Below are 13381 nucleotides of genomic sequence, written 5' to 3'. Positions count from 1 at the left end.
GCTAAGAACCATCGTTAATGTGCCTTACCACCCTTTACCACCTCCTGGCTCCTGCTCACTAAGCCAGCCTGGTTCACTTTGACTATTACGTCGCCTGCAGCCACACATTTTACACCTACAGTGGGCTGCTGTGTACTGCCCTTCTGCTGTCTGTCTGTGTTTCCCACTGCCAGGGTACACAGATTTACCTTCTGCTGCCACTCTGCCACCAGCTATTACGTCAAACAATAGCTATATATCTGTGTAATTTGTTTTACAAACAAAACCAAAAAACCATTAAAAAAAAAAAAAGGTTTAATTTTTCTGAGGTGCCCGGGTTGAAAACTGTGTTGTCCCAGTTGTGTATTGGACACGATGTGGGCTGCACGACCGCTGTCTGGGACCTCCTGTTGTGTTCATTTACGGCCTGGTATCACCGCTAGGTACCAGGGCTATTATGTCACGCTGCCTGCCTGCTGCCACACTCACACTACTCCTCCATTCCTCCTGCTGATGCTGCTGTCTGTCTGTGTTTCCCACTGCCAGGGTACACAGAATTAGCTTCTGCTGCCACTCTGCCACCAGCTATTACGTCAAACAATAGCTACTCACATTACTCCTCCATTCCTCCTGCTGCTGCTGCTGTCTGTCTGTGTTTCCCACTGCCAGGGTACACAGATTTACCTTCTGCTGCCACTCTGCCACCAGCTATTACGTCAAAAAATAGCTATATCTGTGTAATTTGTTGTAAAAACAAAACAAAAAAAACCCCCCCAAAAAAAAGGTTTAATTTTTCTGAGGTGCCCGGGTTGAAAACTGTGTTGTCCCAGTTGTGTATTGGACACAATGTGGGCTGCACGACCGCTGTCTGGGACCTCCTGCCTGCTGTGTTTATTTACAGCCCTGGTATCACCGCTAGGTACCAGGGCTATTATGTCACGCTGCCTGCCTCATTGACTGCCTGCTGCCACACACTCATTCTCCTCCTCCTGCTGCTGAATTTACATCCTGCTGTCTGTGTGTTTCCACTGCCAGGGAGCACATACAATGGCGCTTCCAACATACGTGCGCCACCAGCTATTTGTTACGCTCAAAAATAGCTGCATTTCTTTAAAAAAAAAAAAAATTTGAAAAGAGAAATAAGTGAAGAAGAAGACGATGAAGAAGAAGAAGACGATGAAGAAGAAGAAGACGATGAAGAAGAAGAAGACGATGACGATGAAGAAGAAGAAGACGATGACGATGAAGAAGAAGAAGAAGACGATGAAGAAGAAGAAGAAGACGATGAAGAAGAAGAAGAAGACAATGAAGAAGAAGAAGACGATGAAGAAGAAGAAGAAGACGATGAAGAAGAAGACGATGAAGAAGAAGACGATGAAGAAGAAGACGATGAAGAAGAAGACGATGAAGAAGAAGAAGAAGATGAAGAAGAAGAAGACGAAGAAGAAGAAGAAGACGAAGAAGAAGAAGAAGACGAAGAAGAAGAAGAAGACGAAGAAGAAGAAGAAGACGAAGAAGAAGAAGAAGACGAAGAAGAAGAAGACGAAGAATATACAGTACTGAACAAATTTCTGGACACAACTTCTCTTTTCAACTTTTTTTTTTAAAGGAACATCCCCACATAATCACTTGCTGTTGTTACTTGGAAAAAAAGAGGTTTCTTGCATCATTCACCCTCAAAACAAGTGTTGGAAGCTATTTAAGGCCATTTCGAATAGTCAGCTCGAATAATGAGCTCGAATACCGACTCGAATAGTGAGGAGGAGGAGGAAGAAGAAGAAGAAGAAGAAGAAGAAGAAGGAGAAGGAGAAGGAGAAGGAGATATATACAGTACTGAACAAATTTCTGGACACAACTTCTCTTTTCAACTTTTTTTTTTTAAAGGAATATCCCCACATAATCACTTGCTGTTGTTACTTGGAAAAAAAGAGGTTTCTTGCATCATTCACCCTCAAAACAAGTGTTGGAAGCTATTTAAGGCCATTTCGAATAGTCAGCTCGAATAATGAGCTCGAATACCGACTCGAATAGTGAGCTCGAATTCCGAGGTCGAATCGAATAGTAAAAATTATTCGACTCGAATATTCGACTGACCTCGAATAATTTACTATTCGAATTCGACCTAACTCGAATTTTGAAAAGGGGTATTTGAGCATCACTGCACGTGGGCTTGGTTGACAGCGGCAGTTCACACAGGAGCAGTGCGGATGACCTCGGGGTCGGCTTCCGCACTGAGTACGGAGAACGGGGCGGTGGCGGGGAGCGAAGCGGTCGGCGTGGGACAGTTGGCTGCTAGGGGCTGGAGAAAGCTCCAGGTGAGTAAAGCGCATTTTTCTTATTTTAGCTGATAACTCCTTTAAAGGGATACTGTAGGGGGGTCAGGGGAAAATGAGCTGAACTTACCCGGGGCTTCTAATGGTCTCCTGCAGACATCCTGTGTTGGCGCAGCCACTCCCCAATGCTCCGCCTGCGTTGCTGTGTCCTCGATCCCGCTGATGTCATCAAGAGCGCACAGCGCAGGCCCAGTATGGTCTGTGTCTGCGCAGTACACTCCTGGTGACATCAGCGGGAGCAAGGACACGGCAACGCAGGCACAGTGGTTTTCTGACTTTAAAGTCAGAAATTACAGAAGTGAACCGGAGGCGGGGCCGGAGCATTTGGGAGTGGCTGCGCCAACACAGGATGTCTGCGGGGGGCCATTAGAAGCCCCAGGTAAGTTCAGCTCATTTTCCCCCGACCCCCTACAGTATCCCTTTAAGGTAAATCCCGACCCTGGATGCATATCAGCGGTGTCAACTCCAGTTGGTTACATAACATTACCAATATTTTACTATAGACGTATCTAGTGCCCCTTGCTAACCTCCCCCTCCCGGTGCTACACGCCAATCTCCCCCTCTCCCAGTGCCTCAGCACTAACCTTCCCCTTCTGGTGCCCCAACACTAACCTTCCCCACCTAGTGCCCGACACTTACACCCCCCTTTCCACCCCCTCCTAGTGCTCAATGCTAACCTTCCCCTCCCGACAATTGCCTTCTCCTTCTAGTGACTAGTGTGCGAATTATAAAATTACATCTTTTGCTTATGAACTCTTTATGGTATACCTGACTAGGGGTGTGGTGAGGGTGTGACTAGGGGAGTGGTGAGGGAGTGTCCTAAAGGTACCCCTCTTTGCTATCTCAGAATGTTGGGAGATATGCAGAGACATGTCCATTAACCCCGTACAGCTGCCTATTGGTTATTATAGACATGAGACAATGAGGCTGGTGATGGCTCGGCATATGCGTAGCTTATTGACATAATCAGATCAGGATTGGAATAGGACTTCAGTCTCCGGACCTCAGAAATAGACTGACAATAATCCTGGAAACCTTCCATCTGTCTAGGCTGCTGCGTTGCCGTGTCAGTGACTTTGAGGTTTTCTGGGGGTCTCCGAGCAGCGGGGGATGCTAATCTGTGCAAAGCGTGAGAACCAGTGACACAGCAAAAGACCCGTCGGCTACAGCGCTAACCCCACACGCCTCTGTGCGCTAATTCCCATGCGGCACAGCTTCTGACAGACGCCACAATGTCACGTTCGTATGAGGGGGGGATTCTCAGATACAGAAAAACAGGAGTACTCTCAAGATAGCCACACACACACAGATGGTCCCAAACAATCGATTCCTCTCTCATTGAAATCTTCCATGCGCTAATTCGCACGTAACACAGCTTCTGGCATTCCACAATATCACGTTCGTATGGGGGGGGGGGGGGGATTCCCAGATACAGAAAAACAGGAGTACAGTTCTGCTACACGCTCAAGATAGCCACACACATACAGATGGTCCCAAACAATCGATTAATCTGTGATGGAGAGCAATTCAGAGAGAAATGTATCCCTTCTACATGAAAAAATATCTGTTTTCCCTTTTGATGTTGCATGTATATAAGCTGTCTGTACCACCAGCTTGCAAACTAACAGGATATAAGCCTGACGAAGGCTGCAAGGCCGAAAGCTTGTTTATTCTTATTCATTTTTAGTTAGCCAATAAATGGTATCATCCTGGTTTAGAACTTCTTGCTTCTACACACAGCACATTGATTTTCGATAGATTCCAGCATAGCTGAGCAGATTTTAGCACCGTGTGTCAGTGCGATACGCATCAGACAACACATAGACAGCACCATGTGACTGGCACACTTGCGCACTGCGCAGCACTATGGCTTTCTGACAGTGCACTGCTGCAGGCATGTATGTGCACAACGCAATGCTGTCTAATATAATGGTAATGTGGTCAGCACTGCAGCGGTGCAAGACACCGGTGCCGTGCCTCCCTGTAAATCATGCGACAACACCAGGGTGTTCCTGGGCCTTAATGGAAACCAGAGCTCAATCAAATAGAAAGAATTATACATACTTGGGGCTTCCTCCAGTCCCATCCACTCGGATCGCTCCCACGCCGCCGTCCTCCGCTGCCCACAGCTTCGGTACCGGGTCCCGTCACTACAGCCAGTCTGATGTAAGAGAAGTGCGCTCTTTGCGTATCTCTCCAGCCACCGACTGAGAGGAGGAAGCTCCAGGTATGTATAAATCTTTTTGATTGAGCTCTGCTGCACTTTAACCTTCTTAGGGACCGCCGAATGTAAAACCTACGCCGCACTTTACGCCACCTGTCATTTCCACTCCCGACGAGATCGTGCGCACCGGAGAGGGGAGATTAAGCTGTCATATGACAGCTGACATCTCCCCTCAGTGATCAGGACCCATCGCGATTGGTACCTGATCACTACGATCGCCAGCGGATCATAGTGATCACTATTGGCAGCGGCGGAAAGGGGGGGGGAGAAGAGGATCCACTCACGTTCCCCCGGAGATCATCACTCCACTCTGACCGGCACATCCGCTCGCTGAGATGCAAGTGTCGGGTCCCGGCTTGATGACGTCATCAAGCTGCAACCCTCAACTTAACGGCAGTGCGAGTGGGGATGCCGGCCAGAGCAGAGGGGTCTACAGCTGCTCATCACTGGAGCCTGGGAGGTGAGTAAAGGCTGCTGGCTACAGGGAGGGACACCTGGCTACAAGGGGGACACCATACTCAGCTAGCTAGACTGGGGATCCGGCTGCCTGCCCCCCCCCCCCCCCGCCCCAATGCGCCCTCCCTACTGCATGTAAAATGGCCTGGTTCTTAACCACTTAACGACCGCCTAACACCGATAGGCGTCGGCAGGTCAAAGCGGTGTTTCCATTTTCCGTTCGAGCGGCCGTTCCATGTCAGTTCACGGAGGGTGTCTCCGTGAACAACCTGCGAGCCTCCGATCAGTGCTCTAAAAATGACAATGTACAAATAATGTCTAAGCAGCTGTGTAAACCTTTTCCTACTTTTCATATTAAATATCAGAGGCAAAAGCTGTAATTCGTTGTAAGTTGTAGCTGCATTGGAGCAATTCATTGGCGAAGGAGTGCCTCAATTTAAAGTGAACCCGAGCACCTTTTTAGCACTCAGGACATTTCTATAGCACATGAAAAATGCATGCCAACAATCTGTTTCATTATTAAAATAAACTTTCATTTACCTTTGTATTTTACAATCAAAGTAGTATTTTTAGCCTGTTTCAGCAGACCTAACCGTCCGCAGAGCTCTCAGGACGCTAATTCTTTTATTGAGCTAATTACCCAGAAGGACTGTTTCTTCAAAGACCTAGTGTGTGTCAAACAGTCCTAATTACCCACCCCCTTTGTTGAGAGAAAAGCTATTGTTTACTTATGGGTAATTAGCTCAATAAAAGAATTAGCGTCATGAGAGCTCTGCGGATGGTCAGGTCTGCTGAAACAGGCTTAATACTGCTACTTTGATTGTAAAATACAAAGGTAAATGAAAGTTTAATTTTAATAATGAAACAGATTGTTGGCATGCATTTTTCATGTGCTATAGAAATGTCCTGAGTCCTAAAAAGGTGCTCGGTTCACTTTAACACTGCAAGTGCTGTCCTCTGCATGGGGGAGACTACAGAGTTATATGAAGCTGTGGTGTCAGATTTCACACACCATTACAAACAAGAAACGTTTCCTCTGCTCTTGTGCAGACGGCTCAGTCAGAGAGACAGGCAGCTGCAGTCACACACAGGGTTAACACAGATGAAGTGTGAGGGATTCCCCCTCCCCTCATGATTTACTGGCTCGTCACCCTGCTCAGCTTGGCAGTCAGTTTTGTGTGAAAGTATTTTGATAATGGTAAACAAAGATGTAAGCAGTGAAATGTATACACCAGCACAACCATTCCTATCTGAACTGAAAAACAAACATGTTAGTCGGTAGTGTTCCTTTAAGGCCAAGTTCACACACACCGCAAACCCAGTATATGGGTAAACAGCACAGTAAACACATCAACTCCGAATGCGAGCACATAATACATAATGAGCGCATGCGCTGGGGTCGTTCACATTGGATGCTGCGTTTGCATCACCACCCATCTGCCTGGTACTTCTCCCACTTTTCTTGTCGTCTGCGTCATTGCCCACCGCATTTCTGGAGACCAGGAAGCATAGCCTAGGGCTTCCTGTTGGTTTGTAATCATACCTAGCAACGTGGAGGATTCTCATTGGTTCTTTTGGAAACCAACAGGAAGTCCCATGCTCCCTGGTCGCCACGGGGTAGGTGAGCTGTGGGAAGCTTAGTGGTCATGCACAACGTCTGTTCCCATTGGTCCAGCTGCAGAAAAATGCAACAGGTAGGGACTCTGGATTTTCAGTCTGGCAATTATGTTGTAACACCAGATACAACCACATCCACACACAGCACTGCCATTAGAAAGTTATGGGCCCCCTACTGGACAAATCTACTGCACACCCCCCTCTCGAAATTAGCCAACTGCAATTCGATTGTCCGATCTGCAAAATGAGCAGACCAGATGCACAATAGCAGGCAATGTGAATGACTCAGTGAAAATACGCGACGGAATATAGCATATCCTGAGCGTATACGCTGTGAATGCACCGTTATGCATCTGGTCTAGTGTAGTTTGAGTGTCTCCCCCACAAAATTACACATTTGTCTCATTTCCTCCCCCCCCCCCAACACACAAGTATCTTATCCTGTGCTCCTCCCACCCCCACAAATAAGTATTGCAGAACCAGGGCACAGACAGAGGCAGCAGAGCTAGAAGATTGGAGGGCTGTGAGTGCAGACAAGCGCAGAGTTAAGTATAAATGGAATACAGTTGGGGACATCAAACTTGGAGGAGGACTTAGGATTACTCATCGACAACAAGTTAAATAATCGTACTCAATGCCAAGCAGCTGCAGCTAAAGCTAACAAAATTTTGGGATGCATTAAAAGGAAGAAAAAAAACTCGACGCTAACATAATATTGCCCGTGTTTAACTCTCTAGTAAGGCCGCATCTGGAATATGGAATTCAGTTCTGGGCACCACATTACAGGACAGATATTGCAGTTTTAGAGCAGGTGCAGAGACGAGCAACAAAATTGATACGAGGGATGGAAGATCTCACTTACCAAGAAAGGTTAGATAAACTGGGTTTATTTAGTCTACAGAAAAGACTCTTTAGAGGGGATCTAATTAACATGTATAAATACAACAGAGGGCGATATAAAAGCTTGGCAGATTAGCTTTTTTTTCCTTAGGCTATCACAAAGGACTAGAGGACATGATCTGCGCATGGAGGATAAACGTTTTAGCCATTTATTTAGAAAAGGGTTCTTTACAGTAAGAGTGATTAAGATGTGGAATGCATTGCCACAGGAAGTAATTATGGCAAATTCTATACCTGCATTTAAAGGGGGCTTAGATGCTTTCCTTGCGTTGAAAGACATCCATGGCTACAATTACTAGGTAATGCCTAATGATGTTGATCCAGGGATTTTATCTGATTGCCATCTGGAGTCGGGAAGTAATTTTTTCCCTTTTGGGGCTAATTGGACCATGCTTTGTAAGGGTTTTTCGCCTTCCTCTGGATCAGCAGGGATATGTGAGGGTGCAGGCTGGTGTTGTGCCTTCCTCTGGATCAGCAGGGATATGTGAGGGTGCAGGCTGGTGTTGTGCCTTCCTCTGGATCAGCAGGGATATGTGAGGGTGCAGGCTGGTGTTGTGCCTTCCTCTGGATCAGCAGAGATATGTGAGGGAGCAGGCTGGTGTTGTGCCTTCCTCTGGATCAGCAGGGATATGTGAGGGAGCAGGCTGGTGTTGTACCTTCCTCTGGATCAGCAGGGATATGTGAGGGAGCAGGCTGGTGTTGTGCCTTCCTCTGGATCAGCAGGGATATGTGAGGGTGCAGGCTGGAGTTGTGCCTTCCTCTGGATCAGCAGGGATATGTGAGGGAGCAGGCTGGTGTTGTACCTTCCTCTGGATCAGCAGGGATATGTAAGGGTGCAGGCTGGTGTTGTGCCTTCCTCTGGATCAGCAGGGATATGTGAGGGAGCAGGCTGGTGTTGTGCCTTCCTCTGGATCAGCAGGGATATGTGAGGGAGCAGGCTGGTGTTGTACTTTATTTTCTGGTTAAACTTGATGGGTGTATGCCTTTTTTTAACCCAAATAACTATGTAGGTACATACACCACACTGATTTGTGCAGATGCGGCAGTGCGCTTCAGGGGGTAGTAAAAGGAATTTGAGTTGTCACTGCTGGGGCCCTTTTTACGTGGCCACTGTTCGGGCCCCATACAGTGCTACTGGCGGTATCGCCCTGATAGCGCAAGCATAGCCCACCAGGACAGCAAGAACACACAATGGTCCTTGTGACGGTAATATCATTTACAGAACGTTTATGAATAGAGCAAATTAGCTAAACTTCTGCCGAGTCCTCTTTCTGAGCACTCCTATTTTCTCTCCTCGACCTTCCGCTGCAGAGCCATTCTTATCCAGGTTTAGTATTGTTTCGATTCTGAAGTTTAAAGCGTAGAGAAAGAAAATGCTTCGCTGTATGATGAGGCCTCGCTGTGAGCGTCAGAATCTTTTGTTCTCATTCTTCAGTCGGCTTTGTGCGAGATTTGCTGTGAAATAATTAACCATAGAAGACGGAAAAGTGCAGACCGTCCACATCTAGGCTGCTCTACTCTTCTAAGGAGTATTTTGCTGTGTTTAATCCCTCAAAGCTTTACGTTTCTAACTTTATCTTTAGCATATGCACTTTTCTGAAGTTGTGATGTTCAGTTCTATAAATGAGGTTCCCGAAACTTCCTACATTTCTCCGTTCCTTAAAGTGGACCAGAACTTCCTCTCTTCTCTAAAAGATAAGCAACAGCTTAATAAACTTTAAAGAAATATATTTCTTTGTTACAGCTAATACTCTGCAGATTCATTGCAGTCTACTTCCTGCTTTTATGGAAGCCGACATAGGGTTAACCTCCTGTATTTACAAATTAGCTGCTCTGCTGTGGCAGAGTAGATTCCTGAGCTGACACAGCTGAGAGATCAAATTACAGTCACATATGAAGGGGAATAGGACTGGCTTATTGCTGTTAATTTTCACTAGTTACATATTGGTAATTGTTACTGATATTTTACGACAGCTAAACCTTACACCTTCCCTGGTGGTATCCAATCCTAAAACCCCATCTCCCCAAACCCCCTTCCTGACATTTTGCCTTAACCCCCCCCCCCCCCCCCCTGCACAAACTCCCTTCCCGACACCTAACCCTAATTGTCCCAGGACAAACCACCTTCCTGACTCCTAACCCTAACCGCCCCTCCTCTGCACCAAAAACGATAATTACCAGTCGCTACCTGGTGCCCGATTTTCCCCTTGTAAAACAAAAAGGAAAACTGAGAGCCCAATATGGTGTAGTACCATCAAGATTCTCAGTAATTTCATAAGAGTATGTGTAGATACACGGGTTACTACACAGGCAACCACTGTATTCGCAGGTGGGGAGAATTATAACCTGACCCCACTCAGGTTTAAGAAGTCGCTCTCTGTAGATAGGAAAGATAGGGGTGACACCTCTTCTCCTGGGGTGGACTCAACAATGTTAGAAATTTTGAACAGAGGCGTTAAAGTAGAATAAAAGTGTCTAAAAACTGTTTAACAAGGGGGAAGTAGTGGCCATACCTCCCTCAAAGGAATACAGAGAGAATTTCTTTATTTTAAATCAGAAAAATAACATTGATTAGAAGCTCCACTTTGCAACGCGTATCGCGGGTACAATCCTGCTTCATCGGGCAAGAACTGGAGAAACTGGGAAAAAAAATACCAGAGGACAAAAGGCTAAGTCGTATATACGTTTCATCAATACAAGCTATGTTGCATCATAAACGATTATGCGACTGCGACACGCTACATAAATAGAAATCACACTTTGCTAAAAAGTATGTGATAATACCTAGCAATAGTTTCTGATAAGAGCCTTATGTTTACATTTTTCTGAAGACATATTTTCAGGGAAGACATAATATCCGGGTAAAAAAGAGGAAATTTACAATGATATCTGTCAGTAGTTATTTAAGAATATTGGATCAGTATGTCCTTGTCACATTGCTTTTGAATATGTAGTGCCAGGAGATGCTATGTTTTAAACTATTGTGAGCTAATACTGAGGGTAGCGAGGGTAACGCAAGAAGATAATTGGAGAAGGAGAGTAATAAATATCTAGTAATTAAAAAGTACATTAGAAAGGATGAGTGGGTGAAATGGCTTAAAGCGGATCTGAGATGAGAAACTAACTAACAAGTAACTTGTCTACATATCTTATCTAAAGTTTAGTTTACACAGCATATCTAGCTGAAAACAGCTTCACCAGTTTATGATTATTTATTCCTGTGATACAGTGAGGGCAGCCATGTTCTGTTGGTCACATTGTCACAGGCTGAGGGCTGGAGATGCTATCAGCTTGCCTGTGTGTAAATTCAGTCCCCTCTCCTCTTCCCTCCTCCCCTCTGCCTCTGAAATCAATGGCTAGTAACCTCCTCCTGCCCAGACTGAGCTCCCATAAACCGTTGCTACAGTGCCAAGGCACAAAAGGAGCTGTGGGCGAGGCTTGTTTAGTTTATAGGGAATTAGAGTATTAAAACAAAACAAGTATTTGGCTTGAGGAATGCCCTATAAACTATATGAAAGGAACACAATTATGCAATGAGTAAACGTTTATCTCAGATCCACTTTAACTCATACAAGTCTGTAGCGTAGCCAAGCGCCTCTGTACAGTGTGTTACTGCCCGGCTGTTTAAATGCCCGGGCTGGGAGTCAATTAGCCAATGGGACTAGGACATGTCATTAAAAGGTGCCATCGTGCAAATAGGTATCAGACGCGTGCGCGAGAAGCGCACTGATTTTCCCCTGTGCAGCTGGCTTCAAAACAGAGAGAAACCCTGCAGAAAACTATAAATATCGGGCGTCGTCTGGTGCCTGAATTTCCCTTTTGCCGGCTTGCCGATATTTTCAATTGAAATCTATGGCAGCGCCCGATTTGCCAGATACCCGTTTTCCCTGCATGTCAATGATGTATCTAACTTCAAAATTGAATGAGATTTTCACAAAACAAATGCGATCTAAAACTCTAGGAAAGGAGGACATATCTCTTAATGTTCTCGCTGTAATCCTGAAGAATAGAACGATATGACGGATTGAAAAATAATCATGCGCAGGTTTTCTGCCGCGGCGCTGAAATGAGAACCCTCCCGTAATGAGCGGTTTTCAATAAGTCATAAAGGAGGAATGAGCTGGTTTATGAGCGCGGTAATGCAGCGGGCAGAGACGGCGGGGCGATTGGCGGTATGAATTTGTCCGGTGATAATCAGCTCGGCCCATCTTCTCACATCTCAATGTCATTTCCTCCTCTGATCTTCTGTCTTCCAGGGAAAGATGAGGCCAGCAGTCTGGAGGTCACATGGCCTGACGGCAGGATCTTCTCACGAGGCATCACCGAAGGGGAAATCAATACAGTGATCGAGATCGCATATCCCCTGGATGAAGACAGCGCCACCAAACCAACGCCCATCGAGGTAATGCTTCTTACTGTGCAATAACACAAAAAAAAACACATTTTAAATGTAGGGATAAAAACAAACAGGTGAAACTTGAAAAATTAGAATATCATGCAAAATCCAATTAATTTCAATAATTCAACTTACAGAGAACCTGTAACAAAAAAAAGTTCCCCTGGGGGGTACTCACCTCGGGAGGGGGAAGCCTCAGGTTCCCAATGAGGCTTCCCCCTCCCCTGTAGCTGCAGGCAGTCCAGCGCTGGCTCCGCTGAAGTCCCCGGCAATCCTGGCTTGACAAGCCTGACAAGCTACATTTATTTACCTTCCCGGCTCCAGTGGGGGGCGCTGTTGCGACTGTCAGCACGGAGATAGGTGGAAATAGCCGATCTCTGTCGGGTCCGCTCTACTGCACAGGTGCTGGAGACTTGTGCCTGCGCAGTAGAGCGGCCCGACAGCGATCGGCTATTTCCGCCTATCTCTGAGCCGATACTGCGCCTGCGCTGGAGCTGGGAAGGTAAACATTTTCATCCCGATGTTCGGAGGGGCATAGCGAGACCGCCGTGGGACACAGGAGCACGGGGGAAGCCTCGATAGGATCCTGGAGACTTCCCCCTACCGAGGCAAGTACCCCCAGGGGGAACTTTTTGTCGTTACAGGTTTTCTTTAAAGAGAACCCGAGGTGGGTTTTAAGACTGCTATAAGGACACAGAGGTTGGTTCTCCATACTATCACCAGCCTCTGTGCCCCCCCATGCGCTCTGCCATCCCCCATAAAAAAAACCCGCCGTGCTAGCGACATGCAGCTTGTCGCTAGCTGGCTGTTTACCTTAATGCTACCAGTCACCACCACTCCCCCGCCTCCTCTATAGCGCCGCTCCCCGCCTGCGTCCCTTCCCTCCCCTTCTCCGTAAGTTGATTGGAGGGAAGGGACGCAGGCGGGGAGCGGCACACTAGAGGAGGCGGGGGAGTGGTGGTGACTGGTAGCATTAAGGTAAACAGCCAGCTAGCGACAAGCTGCATGTCGCTAGCACGGCGGGTTTTTTTTATGGGGGGCAGGAGAGGGCAGGGGGGCCTGGGGGGACACAGTACAGATACAGAGGCTGGTGATCATATGCAGAACCAGCCTCTGCATTCTTCAAACCCACCTCAGGGTTCTCTTTAAAAGGTGAAACTAACATATGAAATAGGAACACTTTGCAGGTGTTTTGGATAAATTAGCTGATTAGAGTCTGACACTAGTGATGATCGCAATAAGCTAATTACGATTACGCAATACGTTGCGTACATTTTTGCATTTACGCTTATACATAATTACGGTTTGTAAATTCAATTGATTTCATAGTTACGTGAAATTTTAGGCTAAATTACAAATCATCTTCTCATAATTTCGTGCAGACTTTAGCAGTGAACAGCAAAGCATACATGGTACTGACACCAAAATTGCTACATGTGTTAAGCAGAATAGTGGGTACAAAAAAATAATTTTCCA

At 46.4% G+C, this 13381-nt stretch overlaps 1 protein-coding gene across 4 annotated transcripts in view; it reads left to right on the top strand.

The window, feature by feature from the left end:
- CRTAC1 (cartilage acidic protein 1) overlaps positions 1-13381 on the top strand; it is an 899879-nt gene that overhangs the window by 806709 nt on the left and 79789 nt on the right. For all 4 annotated transcript variants that reach the window (XM_068257816.1, XM_068257817.1, XM_068257818.1 and 1 more), the window contains exon 12: positions 11766-11911. In XM_068257816.1, the coding sequence (XP_068113917.1) occupies positions 11766-11911 (146 nt within the window). The remainder of the gene's footprint in view (positions 1-11765; positions 11912-13381) is intronic.

This window comes from Hyperolius riggenbachi, chromosome 10 (genome assembly GCF_040937935.1).
Source record: "Hyperolius riggenbachi isolate aHypRig1 chromosome 10, aHypRig1.pri, whole genome shotgun sequence".
NCBI classification, from domain to species: Eukaryota; Metazoa; Chordata; class Amphibia; order Anura; family Hyperoliidae; genus Hyperolius; species Hyperolius riggenbachi.
The sequence above is the reverse complement of the archived record's forward strand: the minus strand, read 5'-3'. Positions and strand labels throughout refer to the sequence as shown.